Raw genomic sequence first — 18,678 nt, 5'->3', positions numbered from 1 at the left:
GAAGCATGTCTGTCTCCAAGAAGGGAGGCCTGGAGAAGGTCTGGAGGTTTCCTCACCTGAAGAAGGTGTGATGCTCTATGCAGACCTTCCAGAGACGCTTGGCAGAGCGGTGGTTGGGCAGCTTGAAGCCAATGGTGCTCTCAAACTGTTCATACTTGGGTGAGACAGAGACACACTGTTACAGGCAGATCCTAGAGAACATGATGGGATGGGACCTGCCTTGCCAACGCACTCAGGTTCCCATGGCACAAGCATGACCATACCAAAAAAAGTATTCTTCAAAGCTATGCTGGAAAGGTTCATGCCCAGCCCCACTGGGTGGTGGGATCACACCCCCACACTTTTAGCTTAAGAACTTTCCTCAACTGTAAATGGCTTTTCAGTGCAAGATAAATTCCCTCAAGAAACATAAATCTTTTACAGCAAATTCTGGTGAGAGGGCATCACTCTCCATTTTAGATGCACTGTCTTTTGTCCTCCTGTCTGCTGGAAAATGTGGGTGGAAATGCATTCTCCCATCAGCACACATAAAAGTGAAAAGAGTGAAAATAAAGTTTGAAATGAACGAAAAAGCCTCCTGATGTCTTTCTGTGAAGCATGGAAGACACATCAAAAGGGGTCCTTAACCCCCCTTCCTGGGCAACCTCCCTATGCCAACAGGGTCACAGTGTCTGGCTGGTGGGGAAAGGAGCCTGGGGGTGCCCTCAGCCTGCTGAAGTCACTTTGCCAGTGCAAAATGAGAGAGCGAACAATAAAGCGCTTGCTGAAAGCCTCCGTACACCTCAGGAGATGTGGTCTCTTGGCCAGCGTGGTCATTAACTTGGGAGCCTTGGGGCAGAGGCTGGAGCCAGGTGAGGACCTCCCCATGGGGCAGCCCCAGTCCAGCCAAGCAGGCACATTGCCATACCCTGGGTCCGCACTGGCGCATGGCACCCACCTCACCCGGGCGGATCTTGATGTAGAAGTTGCTCCTCTTGTAAGAAATTTTGAGGATTTTGGGCCAGGCGAAGCGGTTGATCCTCAGCCGGTCCCTGTAGATGAGGAGACCATTGGCGCAGACACCCAGCATGATGTCAATGCCCTCTGAGTCCTGGAGGAGGCAAGAGGGACAGGAGGGGACTGCTCAGCTGCCCAGTAAGAACCAGTCTGGCCATCAGTGCTATGTTCCGTCCTCTTCGGTGCTCTGCTACTGGGGACTGGCTGACAGAGACATTGAGACTGGACCTCTGAAAGCCCTCTGGTCCAGTGCAGGGCCACCCAGAGCTGGCTGTCCAGGACCTTGGTGAAGCTTCAGCGTGGGAGGAAGGGGCTGGGCAGAGAAGTGTGTGCAGGCAGCAAGACAGGATGGGGTGGCACTGACCATTGCTCTGGCAGCCCCACGGCCCCTACCTTGGCGTGGTGCAGGTCCACCCCGTACATGGAGAGCTTCTTGGCGTTCTCCAGGAAGTGGATCTCTGCTTCCCCAGGGGTCATCCCCCTGCAGGGAGACAGAGAGGGGGACACATGGCCAAGTGCCCCACCAGGCGTGGGCCAGCTGTCTAGTGCCTTCCTCACCACCAGCCTGTCCTCTCTCAGAGCTCACCGGTAGGTCTTGTGCAACTCCATGATACGCTCCTCCAGCTCTCGTGTCTGATTGGGGGCAAAGCGGAGCTCGCTGACGTAGTTGCCCACATGCTCCTCGGTATCGTAGTCACCCAGCTCAGCCTGCACTGCATAGGAGCCCAGCAGGGCGTGCGTGACGAAGGAGCAGGGCAGGCGCCCTGTGATGATGTCCGCACGGAGCTGCAGGCACAGGTAGTATCTGCAGGAGTGGGCAGAGGGTGAGAGCAGGGCGGAGGTGCGTGACCTCCGGAGCAGACTGGGGCTCCCTGGGAAGAAGCAGCGTGCACCCCACTTTGAACTGCTCTCCATGGGGACCGTCACCTCCCACAGCCACCTTCCTAGCCCTGCACTGCATGATTTAGACATTCCACATTCAGTGGGAAGGTAGTGAGCCCACAGACACCTCCCTCAGCTGCCCATGTCCTGCCTGAGCCCTGTCCCTCCACATACTCCCAGCCCGTCCTCTGGGAGCTGCCCTAGCCACTGTACACATGGAAGGTATGGTCCTCACCTTGTGATGTCCTCTGTGAGCTGGGCAGGGTCTGGAGGATAAAACTTTACCGTGAAGGCAAAGTTCCAGGGCCCACCTAGGGAGGGGAGAGAGCAGTAAGGGCAGCACCTCCACTGACTGCACACAGGCATGCAGGAGCTCCCGGCCATCCACTAAAGGTCCCTCAACTCCCCCCAAGCCCAGCACAGGGCAGGGAGAAGGATGCTCCAGAAGCTGCTGGGAGAACTGTCATCAAGACTCCAGAATGACTTGGTTAATCCTCCCCAAAGGAGAGAAAAGCATCGCAACTTCAGCAGCCACCAGCTCAGCATGACTGCCAGTGTCACAGCAAAAGGCTCACATGTCCCAAAAGGTGACACCTTAGGCAACAGCCCTTCTGCTGCTCCAGGGAGGCAACAACCTGGGAAAAGGCACCCCAGGACCTGTCCCAGCAAGCCCCCAACTCTTCCCCCCATCCCTGTCCTCTGCTCAGGACAGGTGAGGATGGCACCCAGAGAGGGATCAGGTCTCAGCCAGCTCTCTGGTGGCAGAGATGGGGTCCTGTGCCCCCCAACCTGTCACAAGTAAGAGGAGAGGTAACAGGCAGCTGAATGAGCAACAGTATCTCTGTTCCCAGGTCAGCGGCCAAAGGCCCCTCCAGGGCAGGTGGGGAGAGGACCCACCAGAGGACAGCTACAGCCAAGCCATCTGGAGCCCCAGGGCTGGGGAAGACGGACCCTCCCCATGCACTTACTGCGGATCTGCTTCTTGATCTCCTTGGAGGGGTCCAGCCAGTTCTGCAATGAGGAGACAGCAGGTCAGGGCAGCGCCCCACCATGGAGGGGGTGGCCGCAGAGGGACCCCCCCTGTGCTCACCTTCTGGCTGTCCGAGTCGCAGAAGGTGAGGCCAAAGTAGTCCTTCTCCAGGAGGTTGAGGTGCTCACACACCATGTCGAAGAGGACCTGGCCTCGGGCATGCTTCTGTTGGAGACATGGAGGCTGATGTGAGCCGGCTCCCTTCTGCTCTTGGGAGACCCAGCAGGCACAGGCAGCACCCACTGGGTACAGGCAGGGAGCACTGGGGAGGGTCAGGGCAGGCCTGGCCCTCCACGCAACTACTAAAAGGTGCTGGGCTGCCTCTGAGAGCAGCCCTCTCACCCAGCAGCACTACTCTGGGGATGCCCAGGCAGTCCCAGGGCTGCAGGGACAGGGCACGGTTGAGCCCAGTGTGGTGCAGGCAGCAGGTCCCACGGGCCAGGGGGACCTAGTGCCCACCGGCTCATCACCTATCACACCAGGGGACAGTGATACCAAACCAGAGAGGGGTCCAGCCAGCCTAGGAACCTCCACTCCAGACCAGCAAGCTAGGAGAAATGTGCCCTAGAGCTCATGGCAGCCAGAGCTGCCCATGGGACAAGCTCCTTCCCAACGCCCTCCTTGTTGGTGGCAGTGGTGGCTGGGTCCCCAATCACAGCATGTCAAGTGAGAGCCACAAAGAGCCTGAATCACATGCAGGGTTGGAGGACACCCTCATTATCCAGTCCTCTGAGTTCCCCTGAATTTCCCTCCATTACTGGTGGCAGCAAGGTCCAACCTTGTTCATGGAGATGGAAGAACAACCCCTCCCATGTGTTTCTGCCCTATTTACAGCCTTCCAGCCTGGCAGCTCCCACCTCCCCTCTCCAAGGCACCCATTTACCAGAGCACCCTCACAGGCAGCCCAGGGCACTGAGCAGCTCAGCCCTTGGTAGCTCACTGCCCTCAGCTGCAACCCTGCGCTCCTGCTGCCTTGCAAAGCTTTTCCAGCAGTTGCAGTCACCCTTCCTGAAGTCTTCCTCCTGCTGACCCAGATTTTGAAGGCAGGGGCTCACCTGTGGCACATGCCAGGGTGTCACACTGAATGGCTTGACTCCCTTTTTTGATTTTTATTGAATTAAGCCCTAATTAAGCATGCGGGCAAGGCACAACTAATTCCCACAGGGCCTATAAGAAAGAAAGAAGAAATGCAGCACCAGCCTTTCTACACTAAACCCTCACGTCCCAGGTGGCTTATTTAGAGAGCGGCAGCTCTCTCAGAGTTGGTCCCATCCTCTGCACTGCAACACCAAAGAACTTGTCCTTACCCACTCCCGGTGAGGGGCACTGCTCTGCTCACCAAGCTGCCAGTGAGCCTGCAGCCTGGGTTTCTGCCTGCATGCTGGCTTTGCTTGGCCAGAGCTAACGGGGAGAGCCAGGAGAAGGACAACCCTGCCAGGGCTCACACAAGCCACTCCTGTGCCCTGCGAGTCCCCTGGAGTCCCTCGAGTGTTCTGCTCCTTTTCCAGGAGGGCTTTCATCTTTGTGACAACCCTTCTTCCCACAGCTTTGTGACAAGTGACAGTCAGGGCTGCTGGGGCGCAGAGATCAAAGGTACTGCTGCTTGTGTTGCGGGCCTGGGGCCAGACCCCCCACTGCCAGCTGCCTCGGGGTGCTCACTCACCCCAGGCAGGCACAGCGAGCAGGCAGCCATGCTCCTTTCCTTCATCAATCCTGTGCAGCCAAGCCCTAAGGGAGGCAGGACCTGCATACAGATGCAGGTCCACTCTGCACAGCCAGCTCCGACAGAAACCTGCCTGCCCACTCGCCAGCAGCAAGTGCAAAGGTCTTCCTGGCAAAGGTGCTGGGATTTCTGCTCCTGAACAACCTCAGCTTTTGCACTTTTAAGCAAAGTTTCCAGTCCTTAAAAATGTCCCTCCCATCAGGACGAAGCCACAGTCAGAGCAGCACTGCCGTTCCCAACCTACAGCGAGTGCTGGGGACTGAAACAGGCAGCAGGGCTCCAGGATCCTTCCACAAAAAACAGCCTCGACTCTTGATTTAATCGCACGTGTTCCCCCAGCCTGCCCTAGAAGGGAGAGGTCCCCATGCTGACAGCGGCTGAAGCAGCCCTGCAGCATCTCCCAATGCCAAGGCAGGCACTGGCAGGCACCAGTCCCCCCAGTCCCTGCCCCGGCATGGGAAATGTGCTTCCCAGCATGCGTGCACTCGTGCACACCCACGCCACACGCTTGCGACACTGCACAAATAGCGGGTGGCCCACACACCCAGAGCTGGGGGCTGGACCACCTGCCCAGGCACACCGCCCTGCCTGCACACATGAGGATGGGCACATACACCACACTCATGTACGTGTGCGCACACACGCGCGTGACGCTGCCAGGGTCTAACACACCTCCCCACGCCGTCCCTGGCCTTCGGGCTTTATGGGGAGGGACAGCAAGGGATGAGAATGGGAACAGAGAGAGGATGGGCTCAAACCCACCTGGGGCAGCTGTGAGCCTCCACACATGTCAACCTCTTCACACCAACACATGCACACACACCCTGCACCTCAGTGTGGGGGACAGCCAACACACTGGGCTCTTGAGGTGTCAGCAGGCAGGCTGGCACATGGATGTGTGATGCACATGTTGTTAGGCAGAGCTCTATCCCCCATCTATTAAGCTTCTGCTCTTTTCACTGGGCTGAAATTCCCTGCCAGGGTCCGTCTTTCCGGATTTCTTAGTTTGCAATTTCAACTTAAACAGCTATTTCTGTGGAACCTTTTCCCTCGGAGAGAGGTACTACAAAGATTTCCTTGGAAGAGCCCTGATGTCGGGGACTCACTGGGCTGGGCAGGGTCCCCGGGCTGAGACATGTCCCCTCCTTGGTGCCAGCACAGTCCCCTGAAGATAGACTCACCTCCACCTCACATTCGTACTCGGAGCCATCAAGCAGGGTCACTCTGCAGAGAGCACTCTTCACTTTCTTGGTGGTTTTCTGGGGTGACTTCTGGGTCTTGCTGGGGGTTGTTTTGTCAGAGAGCCCATCTGTCTCGCTGTAGTCCTTCTCCTCCATCTCTGTGCCCTGGAGCGGGGAGATGCACAGGGTTAACCAGCACCAGTGCCAGGACGGACAGACAGACAGCAGGGGAAAGCCCTCCAACAGCAGGCAGAAGATGGCAGGGGAGGCCAATGAACTCTTGGGACTCCACAGCCAAGCCCAGTTCCTCTACCCTACACTGCCAGCACAACCAGTGTCCTAGGAAAATGGATACCCAGGAGCCTGTGGTCAGTTCTGCACCTGAAACCTCCCTGCCCAACTGCTGGGTGCAGCAGGCAGGGCCAGGGCACCACCGTGGCTGTCACTGGGGTGCAGGCGCTGCTCACAGCCCTGCCAGGGGCAGCTCAGTCCTGAGACACAGGGCCACCCGCTTCCTCCCCCTACCCTGGCCAGCAGCCATGGCAGGGCCATTTTCAGCACAGTCAGCACTTTGGGCCACTGTACTGCTCCTTCTGCCTGTCCTGCCCGCAACGACCCATGCAGGCACCCAGGAGGCAGCCGGCAGAGCCCATCCACTGTCTTGGTTGTAGGGGGCTCCCCTCTCTGCAGCCCCCGTGCTGCAGCAAGGACACAGTGATGGGCAGCAGAGTGGTGGCACGTCCCCTTCGTCTGCTGCGCCCTCCCCTCTGCACATCTCACAGCACCCAGCCACCCTCTACTCACCGGATCCATATTTCGGGCATCAGCCTGTGCCCCAGGCTTCTCATTGGCCTCAGTGTCGCGGCCGGCGGGGTTGGCAGCTGCGGCGGTGGGGCCGTGCGCGGCCACCTCCAGCTGTTGCGCCTCCTCCTGCGCGTTCTTCACCTCCGAGCCGGGGCCCGTCTCCGTCGTCATGGCCACTGGTCACCCCGTTCTGCCACCACCACCCACAAGGAAGACAGGAGGGGTCACCTGGGTGTGTGGGGACAGAGGGGGGTGCCCGTCCCCACCCTGCTGCCACCACACACCACCCCGCTGCCAGGCACGGGCCAGGAGGTGGCTGTGCAAAGGGCTGGTGGCGGCAGCACGGGGTATCAGGATTTCATACTCCGTTGAGCCGGAGGAGAAGAGCCGGTGGTGTGGGGAGGGACCCACCATGGTCAGGGCAAAGGGCTCGCACCCCATCCCCATGCTCACAGCAGGGAGCAGGGCTAGCCGCACCCCCCAGCTCCCCCCAGCCCTGGGGCCTTCGGTACCTTCAGTAATATATTTTATGAGTGGGAGGGTTTATTCTGGGAGGAAAACCCAGGCTGTGTGTCAGCTTAAAGGCAGCACTGACACAGGAAATTGCAAACATGGACAACTCCACATATTGCATCCGGGATGGCTGTTTTTTTTCCCCTCTGGACTTCCCAGCAGCAGCAGCACGCTGGGTTCCCACGGCCAGCGTGGCCAGACCCTGTGTGGTGGCGGCAGGACAAAACCTGCCTCCAGCTCTAGCAAGATGAAAAACAAACCCGGGGTCAGCAGCAGGGGATGGGAAGGCACTTTCCATGTGGGGTGCTCAGTAACATGTTTTTGCAACCTATATGTTTTTGAAACCTTTATGCAAATGCAGCGGTGGGGCTAGCGAGTGCTCCTGGGATGGTTCACACACACACAGGTCATCGAGTGCCTTTTGTGACTGTCACCCGTCCACTGCTTGGGCTGCTCAGCCCCACCAGCCCCCCAGGGTTGTGCTCCCCAGGCTGTGTCCAGCCATACCGGACCAGCTGGGATCTGGCCACCACCACAGAGCCTGAGGGCTGTTGCTGTGGCTGCCGCCAGATGAGCCAGCTCAGAGCATCGACTCACAGTCACATCGCCCACAGAGCACTCACACGAGCAGCCCTGAGTAATGCCTGCAACACCCAAAATCTTAACTTTTTTTGAGTGTGGAAGACCATGTGGAATATTTCTGATCCCAGTTCATGTGGCCTCTGGGAGAAGCTGTCAAATCCCAGGCTTTATCCCAGCCTTGACAGCACTAATGCAGAGATGAGGTCCAGCACAGCTCTGGGCCATGGATGTGGCCACTCTGGGGCTGGAGGAGTTGCTTGGTGACATGACATCCCACTACCATCACCTTCTGTAAGTCCCAACTACCTAAACGCTGTTTTAGCGGGTATGGGAGAGCAAAAGCCCAGTCAGGATCATGACCTAAGGCAGGTGGAGAAAGACCACTTTTAGAATCACAGAACGGTTTGGGTTGGAAGGGACCTTCAAAGACCATCTAGTCCCATCCTCCTGCCATGGGTATGGACATCTTTCACTAGCCCAGATTGCTCAAAGCGCCATCCAACCTGACCTTCAACGCTTCCAGGGAAAGGGCAGCCACGCCACAGCTTCTCTGGGCAACCTGGTCCACTATACACCCTCATCATAAAATATTTCTTCCTTATGTCCAATCTAACCCTTCCTCTTTCAGCTTAGAACTGTTGCTCCTTGTCTTGTCACTACAGGCCTTGGTAAAAGGTGTTTCTCTGTCTTCCTTGTAAGCCCCCTTTAAGTACTGAAAGGCCACAATAAGGTCTCCCTGGGACCTTCTCTTCTACAGACTGAATAATCCCCCAACTCTCTCTGCCTTTCTCCACAGCCCTCTGACCATTTCTGTGGCCTCCTCTGGACCCACTCCAACAGGTCCATGTCTGTCTTGCACTGGGACCCCAGAGCTGGACACAGGGCTCCAAGTGGGGCCTCACGAGGGTGGAGCAAAGGGGAGAATCCTCTCCCTCGCCCTGCTGGCCATGCTGCCTGTGATGCCGCCCAGGACACGGTTGGCTTTCTGGGCTGTGAGCGCACGTTGCTGGCTCACATCCAATTTGTCACCCACCAGTATCCCCAAATCCTTCTCCGCTGGGCTGCGCTCAACCCATCCACCCCCAGGCTGTGCTGGCACTGGGCACTGCCCCAGCCCAGGTGCAGGACCTTGCACTTGGCCTGGTTGAACTTCACGAGGTTCACATGAGCCCACCTCTCCAGCCTGCCAAGGCCCCTCCGGATGGATCCCTTCCCTCTGGGGGGATCAACTGCACCCCTCAGCTTGGTGTCATTCGCAAACTTGCTGACTTTCTTTTACAAAGAAAACATCTCACACCACAGATCATGTCCCACCTCTGCCTTTCAGGTGTCCTCAGCACAATGGGAAGATGTGAAATCCAGAAAAACTGCTAAAACTGGCTCCAAGGGGTGGGAAGGAATGGACAGACAAGATGGAGCGAGTCAGCCTGTGCATCCTGCAGCTGGGCTCAGCCTGCCTGGGAGCAGCCCTCTCCTGTGGCCGCTGGGCAGTGACACCGCCACTGGCCCCACTGGCTGGGCAAGCACGGCACCGTCACCACAGAGGGACTTGGTTCACACCAAAACAGCCAGGATTTCACCCCCCTGCCCCAGGGTCATGCTCTCCTGGCCAGAACAGGCAGGATAACCTGCCACCAGCCCCTGGGAAACATCAGCTCAGCTTCTCTTAACAGACCCTAGTGCTCAGCAAAGGGCACGAGAAGATTTCAAAGGTCGGCAGTGGTGTATTTTTTCCACAGAGGAAGCAGGGCTGCTGTTTTTCCACTGCAAATTCAAGCAGTTGCATGCTCCCAGCTCCAATCCCTGTGTGGATCATTCCCAACCACTTCCGTTTGGACCTCAGCATGTGAATTTTTTAATCAATGTGAAATCTCTAAGATGACAACCATCACTATGGCCAAAAACAGACTGAGTTTTTCACTCAAAGTTTCTAAACTTTCTTCAAAATCATGTTTTTCCTCCACCAGGAAGCACCAATTCAGGTGCCAGCGGGGCACTGGTGCCACATCCATGTGGGTAGCGGTGCTGCGTGGGACTCCCTGCCCACAGTGGAGCTGAGCCGAGGCCGGGAGCATGGGGCCAGGGCCACCTGCAGCCCTGGCACGCGCAGCAGCCCTGGCAGTGGGGCTGGGGGCTCAGGGCTGGCTGGGCACAGAGGGTCGGCCGCAGCTCGGCAGCACCCAGCCCACCGGACCAGCAGTGGGATGCAGCCACCCTCCACTGCAACCTGCTTGCCTGTAAGGGTGCTGCAGGCCCATCGTGAGAGGAGGCCACTGCAGTCAGCATGACGACCAGCCCCCCAACCATGCCCTCTGCCAGGCTGGGGCAGTGCTCAGCACCCCGGGGTCAGGACTTGTGGGGACATGGCAGCACTCACGACGAGGCAGCTGGTACAACCTGTCCCAACCCCTTCTGCCCCCTGGGGAGCTAGATTTTTTCCTGTGGACTTTCTGACAGTGCTCAAGAGCTTCAAAAGCAGATGATGTTCATTACAGAAGCATCTCTGTGCCTTAAGCAGGAACCACCCCTGATTTGACAGTGGAAAGCACACTTTCAGGCTGCAAGAAGCCAGCCGGGTGGAGCGCCTGCCATCACACAGCACTTGCCAGATGCAAAACTCAGCTCCTGCTGCCCCACCTCACAGGACAGGCCCCAGAAGACCCTGATGTGGGGGGCCATGGGTTGAGAAAAGACAGGAGAGCCAGCATGCTGCCAAAGGGACAATTTAATCCATGTGTTAGCCACGACAAACCTTTAGAAGAGGTTTAGAACACAACTACAGCAAACTTGATTGAGATCAGTGGAAATTATGTCCTAAATAGTACCCCCAGCAGGAGCAGGACCCAATCCTGCCAGGCAGGCAGCCCACCCAGGCTGTCCCAGCCCTTCCCAGCACTCAGCCTTGCTCACACATGTTCCCTCGGGAGCAAAGCCAGGGCCAGAGCAGCTCCCGTGCTGAGGCTGGCAGCTGCCCGGGCAGCAGCTGGCAGAGGCAGGACGGAGCAGGCACCATCTCCCCAAACCCCTTCTCTGTACAGGGTACGGACTGAAGGACTCCTGCACACCCAGAGTCCCCAGTGCCACGTGCCAAGCACAATGCTGGTTTTCAGCAAGGGCTGGCTCACTTCTGCAGCTGGACCCAAATGGGCTGGGGAACGTTTTTCTTGGGGTAAATATCAGGTGAAATGGCTGGAACCCGTTGGAACTCCAGGCTAGTAAAACAGGCACGTTGGAACAGTGACTGCTAAGAAAGCCTTAACAGGATCAGAGGTAGACCTGCTCATCATGCCTATAATCTCCTCCCATCATCTCCCTGCTTGCTCCTCCTTCCCTTGGTGTTTTCTTCTTCCCCCGCTTCAAGCTGGAGTGTGGATTCACAGCTTTCCCAGACGCTCTGCCCCCGCACTTCCCCAGCATATCCCAGCTTCAGCCTCCGCAGCACTCCCCTCCCAGAGCCCTTCCTTTTGTGCCACCTCCAAACAGGGTTTTGCCCAAGTCTGCTTTCCCCTTCCCCATTCACTCCCTGTTGCTGGGCTGGTTTTCAAGGCTGAGCACTTCCCTTTGCTCCTGGGCTCTGCTTCTCCCCCTCACTCCCCGCTGAGGATGCTGCCCATCCATGATGCTTCACTTCTGGAGCATCACGGACATGGGCAGGCAGGCAGGAGTCCCATGCTGAGTGCCCAAACAGGCCTCCATGGGCTCCAGTGCAACTGGCGTGAACAGAGCTGGGCAACAACCAAGCACCCTCCTCCCTTGCAACTGTTCAGCAGCAGCTGCTGAGGGGTCCGTGGGACTGATCCTGGCAGCAAAGCCCACTGCCACGTGGCGGGACAGACGGCTACCGCAGAGACAGACTGACATGGGGAACAAGCTGGGCACAAGCAGCACCCTGCGAGGGCGGCAGTGGCTGCATGACAGGGGGTCCAGGTAATTGCTGGCCCCAAGAACAGAGGAGCTCAGAAGGGCTGCAGCACTCAGCACCCCTGCCATGGGGCAGAGGCTGAGCTGGCAGGGGACAGGCAGGATCGCAGCACAGGCAGTGCCTTGCAGCCATCCTGGAAACATAAACAGAGCCCCAGCAGCGAGTCCTAGGTATCCTCCAGAGACACATAAAAAGCGAACAAGGAAAGCAGTCCCCAAGCCCCAGCAACATGCAGCACCCATGAGCCCTGCTGTCACCCAGCCTTCACCCCTCCCAGCACTAGAGAACGTGCAAATCCCCAAACCGCTCCACAGTACAGCCCGGAGAGCTCTCCTATGCTGCTCTGCAGCAAGGCCAAAAAAAATAATCACATGAGCTGCCCTGTTTATGCTGAAGGGGGCCAGATCAGAAACGCAGGGTGTCCCCAGCTCCTGGAGACCGCACACCACTCCTCCTCATGTGGGACTGGCAGGGACAGAGGTCTGCACTGCCCTGAACTGTTCCTCAGATGGAAAAATGCCCCGTCCCCACCCCCTCCCGAGGCTCCAGGACCCACATACCACCCCAGGCTGACAGTCCCCAACGCTGGGCACCCACTGCCAGCTAAAGCCGAGAGCATCCCGCGGAGTTGCCTTCTCCATGGCAGGGCCGGCCCTACCTTGGTGCTGGCTCCCCATATCTTCAACACAGCTTGTCACTGCCAGGCTACTGCCGCGTCCGAGGCAGCGTTTTCTGCAGAGCCGCCTCTTCCCCAACCCCAACACCCCCGCGCAGTGATTGATGTGTACCGCAGCCGCAGCCGAGCTGAGAACTGGGCTGCCTTCCCATTCTGCCGCCGGGCTCCCCCCTCGCCAGGAGTTCTGTGCCCACACCGCAGCCCCTTGACGCGGCAGGAGGGTCCCACGTGGGTGCTGGTGCCAGCCCCATCCGTCCCCCATCTCCTGCAAACACCTGACTCATCCTGGGCCAGGCAGCAGGCACAGGCTGCCATCCTGCCAGGATCCTTCCCTGTGCACACACTGGCAGGGAAGGAGAGCTTAGCTCCTGTGCTGGCTGCTCAGCAAGGAGCTGGACCCACTATCCATCTTCATCCCAAATTAACCTGGCACTTTCCTGCATCACCCGCCCCATCTCTTCCACAGGCCCCAGGGCAGCAAACACTGCGTTGCCTCCAAACCACATACTCGAGCACCCCACTAGCACGAGTCAGCCTGGAGATATACCAGCAGCAAGAGCTGAACAGAGGCTCTTTCATTGCCCCCGTCCACAGCGAACTGCACAGCGTGACACCCAGCACATCCCTGTCCAAAGGGCCCGTGGCTCCTTGTCCCCCCCTTGTCCCTTGAGAGGCACAACAGCCCTGAGCAAACGCTGGAGGTAGGTACTGCCCCGCAGAGGTGCCTCATACCTGGTAACACACAGCACAAGGTGCCTGTAAAGCATAAGCGCTGACACTGCTGCAGCCGAGGGACAGATCCTGCCTTCAGCGAGCAGTGGGAATGCCCAGAGCGTGGGCAGGGGCACTGCCAGAGCAGCTGCAGGCTGGCAGCACACCTGGGCAGCCCCGGGGAGCAGACAGGGCTGGCTGTGGCTGGGCAGTCTGTAACGTCAGGCAGGTAATTCTGTGATTCTGTAATATTTATATCAAGTGTAGGCAGCCTGATGGGAGGAGCAGTGCTCAGGTAGCACTTGCCACTTTGGACACATGCTTATGAAAACTCTAGAGCACACCAAGCCATCAGGAGCCCCAGGGGAAGAATCACAGAATCATCTCAGTTGGAAAGGACCCTGAAGCTCCTCCAGTCCAACCATCAACCTCACACTGACCGTTCCCCAACTCCACCAGATCCCTCAGCACTGGGTCAGCCCGACTCTTCAACCCCTCCAGGGATGGGGACTCCCCCCCTGCCCTGGGCAGCCCATTCCAACGCCCAACAGCCCCTTCTGCAAAGAAATCTTTCCTCAGAGCCAGCCTGACCCTGCCCTAGCGCAGCTTAAGGCCATCCCCTCTTGGCCTGGCGCTGGCTCCTTGGCTCCAGAGACTCATCCCCCCTCTCTGCCCCCTCCTGGCAGGGAGCTGTAGAGGGCCATGAGGTCTCCCCTCAGCCTCCTCTTCTCCAGACTGAACCCCCCCAGTTCTCTCAGCCGCTCCCCAGCAGACCTGTGCTCCAGACTCTGCACCAGCTCCATTGCCCTTCTCTGGACATGCTCGAAGTCATTCAATGAATTCAAGAAGCACAAGCCAGGCAAAGTCTGGCGACTTTCTGGCAGACTCCAGGCACCCACCCACATGGTACAGCCACACAGAGCCTGACCATGCTGGATGCCCACTCAGACCCAACTACCCAGTTGCTCACCAGTATGAGTTCTCCAAATGGTACCCATGGGTTGGGATGGTCAAGTTTAGCCAGGTCAAGGATCACTGGGGATCACAGCTTCCCCGGCTTCCCTGGGAGCAGTACTCAGGCAGCCCCATACGCAAGAGGGTCTCAGCATCCTCAGTCGCATTTCCAGCCTTGACCCTCCTTGGCCTCACCCTGGGGAAGTTGCAGCCACAGGGGTGTGGGGCTGGGGGCCACCAGTTCTCGGCTGCTCAGCACCGCTCCCACTGTGGTCAGGGCTGAGATCACCAATCTCCCAGCACCCACATCTATCAAACCTCCTTGTCCAGAGCTGCCACATGAACAAGGAGGAGGAGACACAGAAAGCAGAGGGAAGAGTCAGCCCAGAGCAGAGAGAGGAGACAAAACACAGACAGGAAAAGGAGGGGGGAAAGGGAGAGACAGCAGCAGACAAAGATCCCAAGACCCGACTGGACGTGACACGTAATGGGAAAGACTGCATTTATCACATCCTGCACAACCCCCTGCCCAGCTCAGACAAACCTTCCCCCAGACCGGGGGAGCGCTGTCCGAAATAGGAGGGGGGACAACAGGAGCTGCCACTGCCCCATGCCCATTTGCCTCAGGGGAGTGAGCAAGCCAGCCGGGGGGGGTGGGCAATGACCATGAGACACCCCCCCTCTGATCAGCACTGAACCCTGTTTCCTGTGCTGGTTCCATGAGGTAGCCTACAGAAAACAAGAGCAGAAGAGATCATCCCTGGCAAGAAGCAATGATGCACCCAAGCAATGATGCACCCAGCCAGAGCTGCTCGGGCACCAGCGTGCCAAGGCTGGAAGGAACCCACTAGCAGGGATGGAGGTGCCTGTGGAAGCATTCTTCTTCCTGGCTCCAAACTCTGCCACTGCTGGGACCCACGGGGTGCCCAAGGCATTGGGGAGACCTGAACAGCAATGAGTTTCAAACAGGGCCCTGCTGGCACCTTGGCCCTGTGGTATCCCACTAAGGACCCCCCTGCATTGGCTCTTGAGTATCTCCATGGGTGGAGCCTCCACAACCTCCCTGGGCCGCCTGTGCCAGCGCTCGGTCACCCTCACAGTGCAAAAGTGTTTCCTGATGTTCAGAGGGACCCTCCTGGGTGCCAGTTTGTGCCCACTGGTCCTGTCCCTGGGCACCACTGAGAGGACCCTGGCTCCGTCCTCTTGGCAGAAAGCCCTGGCAGCAGCCAATGATGGCTCCCGCTGCTGGGGAAGTTGCCCCAAGGATGAGCTCCCCCACTTTTCACTCTAAAGAGTGGCACATGAACCCCACAAGGTGGCACAGACCAACTTGTGTAGCACATTTTTCCCTTTAAAAGGGAGGGGATGGCAGAGTCCTGGGAGAGCCCAAGAGACCTCCATGTGCATTTCAGCAGAGGGTTCAGGACAGCAGGAAGATGCCAGCCATGGTAGCACCCCACAGAAGAGCACCCCTCACTGCCGTGGTGTCACTGGGCTCAGCAAGGACCCAGCTAATGCCTGAGTTGTCCCATGGAGATGCGACTCATGGGCTGGGCCTGATCCTGCACCTCCTCACCCACCAAAATACCACACCAAGACCCCTCCCAGGGAAAGGACATAGCCTCTTGATTTTGAGCCTCAAAATATTTCTGATCAATTTGGTAGAAATTAACCTTGGGCTGGGGAGGGCTGACAAAGCCAACCCCTACCTGGGAAATGCTGGAAAATCCATTGAAAAACTTCATTCAAACTCACTTTTTTTTTTTTTTTTTAAAGTAGCTTTTGATGACCCCTAGCACTGGGCACATCTCTCATGTAAGGAAGGCTTAAAGAGAACAACCGTCCCCATATTCTGACATCCAGATGGAGGGCAGCTCTGGGGCGAGGGGAGGGTGCTCTGGGGCAGCTGCACTGCCAGCCCGCCCGGGAAGGGGCTGCCCAGAGCTGAAGAGCAGCCAGCACAGCTCGGGGCCAGTGGGAAGGGCTGCCCACAGCAGTGGGAGCACAGTGCCAGGCCCTGGCTCGTGGCTGGCTCTCCGGCCCACGGGGACACAATGGCTTTCCCCACTCAGGAAGGGTATGTGGGGCCAAGGGGCTGCAGGGATCAGGAGACTCACCCACTGCTTCTGCACCACCAGCCCTTTGCCTCGTGCTGGAGTGAAAGCACCTTCTCCCCTGTGCCGTGTCCCCCAGGGGTGCCCCGCCATGAGGTCCATCCTCCTGCCCCGAGCCCATACACTGGGACCATTGTGACGTAGCGCTCACCACATCAGGAAGGCAGGCAAGGAGGGGAGGGTGGCACAGCCCTGCCGCTGTCTTGCTGCCGGGCGTCCTGCACGCACCGCCAGCACCAGCCAGAGGCTGGGAGCTTGCCCAGCTCCTGGCAGGGGAAACTGAGGCACACAGAGGGGAAACTGAGACACACAGGGCTTGGTGACACAGCAGCCATGGCAATGCTCTCTCCTTGCCTCCCACTCTGGTGGGGGAAGTATTTGGGACAGGGGTCATCCTGGAACCATTCCCCCTGCCCAGAACCTGCACCCAGCTGTCAACTCAGGCCTGTCACCCCCACAAGAGGGGCACAAAGGGGTAGGCATAGGAGAAAACATGACATTATCCTCAGATTGCTAATCATTACTTGCAACCTCCACCTATCAGAAGCACCCACAGGCACCCCACGGCAGGTCACCCTGCGCAGGGACACTGTGTCTGTACCTGCCCTGCTGCCCTCCACAGCCCCAGCAGAAGGGAGGATTCGGGAGGCCAGGGGCTGCAGCACAGCACACCTGGTCCATGCCCAAAACAGTCTTTTCCCAAAACACCCCACTTGAACCTCGCATTAGCAAAACAGAGTTCAGCACCTACCTTGAAGGTTCACACAGGCTGAAGTAAGTGCTGTAGGGGCTGTTACTAGAATATTTGTGGGTTTTAACGCATCTCCCCTGTTTTCGGGATGCCTGGATCATGCTTTCTCAATGCCTAAAGACACCAGCGTAGACTTCACTCTGGTTTCTCCCCACCCAACCTTCTCCCAACTATGCCCAGGAATGGGGAGCAACAGCACCCCTGTGATTGCGCAGCTGTGAACCGCATTCCCACCAGTGGCAACAGACTGACGCAGGATCAAGACTCTAAGAAATCCCAGAGCATCACCAAATGAGACTAAATAACATAAACACATGCAGCACAGCCGCCCCTGCCACCTCGGGGTTCAACATCCCACTGATGAGCCAGGTTGGGGTCACTGACCCACTGGACAAGGCGAGGTCCGCTGGGGCAGCGCAGGCAGCCGGGGCAGGAGCGAAGCAGGGAGTAGCCTGTCTGCTGGTGAAGACCCACAGCTCCAACAAGGAGCAGGAGGGCAGGAAAGGAGGAATGCTCTCCTGTGCACAGAAATAGTCCCCCCAGTGCAGCAACTTCACAGGCTGTTGCAGAGAAGGACACGCACACTCTGCGGGTGCCGACACAGGAGAAAAGAGCTTTTTAGCTGTTTCCAAGACAAGGACAGCTCTGAGGCCTCGGAGATGTTTGAGCCTTGCAGGCAATTATCAGAGATAAGAGACAAATGTTTTAAAGGCCAGAAGGGATAGAAGAGGGATAAAAGAGGGTGTACAGTAGAAAAAACAAGTCGCAGTGGGGTGGGGAACAGCACAAAGGCTTTCTTCATCAGATCTGACCTTCCACACAGAGGACATCTTGGGACACTGTGGGACACAGCCAGGACTTGGGCAAGTGGGCAGATCTGGGGCTACTGAAGAGAAAAAGAAATGGTGCTGAGGAGAAGGTACCTCAGTCCTGCACCAGGACTGCAACTGCACTGTGGGGTACACCCCAGCCCACCCAGAGTCCCCACTAGTTCTGCATACACTGGGATCCTGTCGCCTCCCACCACCCCTCGGGCAGAACACGCTGTGCCGTGCCCCTGGGACCCCCACTGCATGGGAAAGCCTCCAGGGGCTCTCACACTGGCTGGGTTCATCCCCACCTACCCTCACATTTTCCAGTTTGTCTGGGACAGTGCCCCAGTGCCCAGGGTCCCCAGAGACCTCCTTGGGCACCCCCTGACTTGATGCAAAACTCACCAGGAAATGTGCTGGGCAGATCCAGGGCTCTGGTGGGGACCTGCTGAGGGGAGCACCCCACTTCACTGGACCGGGGCTTGGTTCCATAGGGTAAGCCTCAAGGGCAAGGAGGAAAGGGACCCCCAGCCCTCCCCACCCACCATGGAGAAGACAAGGAGGGGACAGGCCATGCCACCAAGCCTGGAGGAACAGGAGTGGAGCTGCCCCAGCCCCTGCACTGTCCCACTTTCACAAGCCCCACATATTCCCAGTCCCCCTCTCCTCTCCCATCAGCTCCCCACCAGGCCACATCCCCCAGGAGCTGGGACACTGTCAGCCCCCAGCCCTGTCCCAGCTTCACTGTGGCACAACATGAGAAGTGCCCACACACCAACCAGTTCTCGGCAACAGATGTGCTCTGATTCCCTCCTTTACCTGTCCCCCATTTATCTTTCAGCAGCAATTAGCCCTGCCCAGGCTGCTTTCCCTGCCCATTTTATCTTCAGAATGTATATACAATGTGTGTATTACATACATTAATGCAGTGTCACCACCGTGCAGTCAAACATGCCGTGCACCATCACTTCAGAAGGTCCAAGTCCCAAAGCCAGCGCGACGTCGCCGCCCGCCCCACAGACACCCA

The 18,678-nt window shown here is 58.0% G+C and overlaps 1 protein-coding gene across 3 annotated transcripts in view; it reads right to left on the bottom strand.

Annotated features, from left to right (window-relative positions):
* LOC113490644 (band 4.1-like protein 1) overlaps positions 1–18,678 on the bottom strand; it is a 36,040-nt gene that overhangs the window by 426 nt on the left and 16,936 nt on the right. The window contains exons 2-11 of one of the 3 annotated variants that reach the window (XM_026867190.1): positions 13,087–13,092; positions 6,617–6,806; positions 5,813–5,977; positions 2,969–3,073; positions 2,847–2,889; positions 2,114–2,189; positions 1,583–1,801; positions 1,390–1,477; positions 938–1,090; positions 57–154 (exon numbers count right to left, since the gene is read on the bottom strand). In XM_026867190.1, the coding sequence (XP_026722991.1) occupies positions 57–154; positions 938–1,090; positions 1,390–1,477; positions 1,583–1,801; positions 2,114–2,189; positions 2,847–2,889; positions 2,969–3,073; positions 5,813–5,977; positions 6,617–6,787 (1,118 nt within the window). In that variant the 5' untranslated portion in view covers positions 6,788–6,806; positions 13,087–13,092. Of the gene's footprint in view, positions 1–56; positions 155–937; positions 1,091–1,389; positions 1,478–1,582; positions 1,802–2,113; positions 2,190–2,846; positions 2,890–2,968; positions 3,074–5,812; positions 5,978–6,616; positions 6,807–12,291; positions 12,403–13,086; positions 13,093–18,678 lie in introns of those variants that run through there. The other 2 variants (XM_026867189.1, XM_026867188.1) reach the window with 2 other exon arrangements.

This window comes from Athene cunicularia, unplaced genomic scaffold, assembly GCF_003259725.1.
Source record: "Athene cunicularia isolate RWA unplaced genomic scaffold, athCun1 SCF_2, whole genome shotgun sequence".
NCBI classification, from domain to species: Eukaryota; Metazoa; Chordata; class Aves; order Strigiformes; family Strigidae; genus Athene; species Athene cunicularia.
Note: the sequence above shows the minus strand (reverse complement) of the source record. Positions and strands in the feature narration are given on the sequence as shown.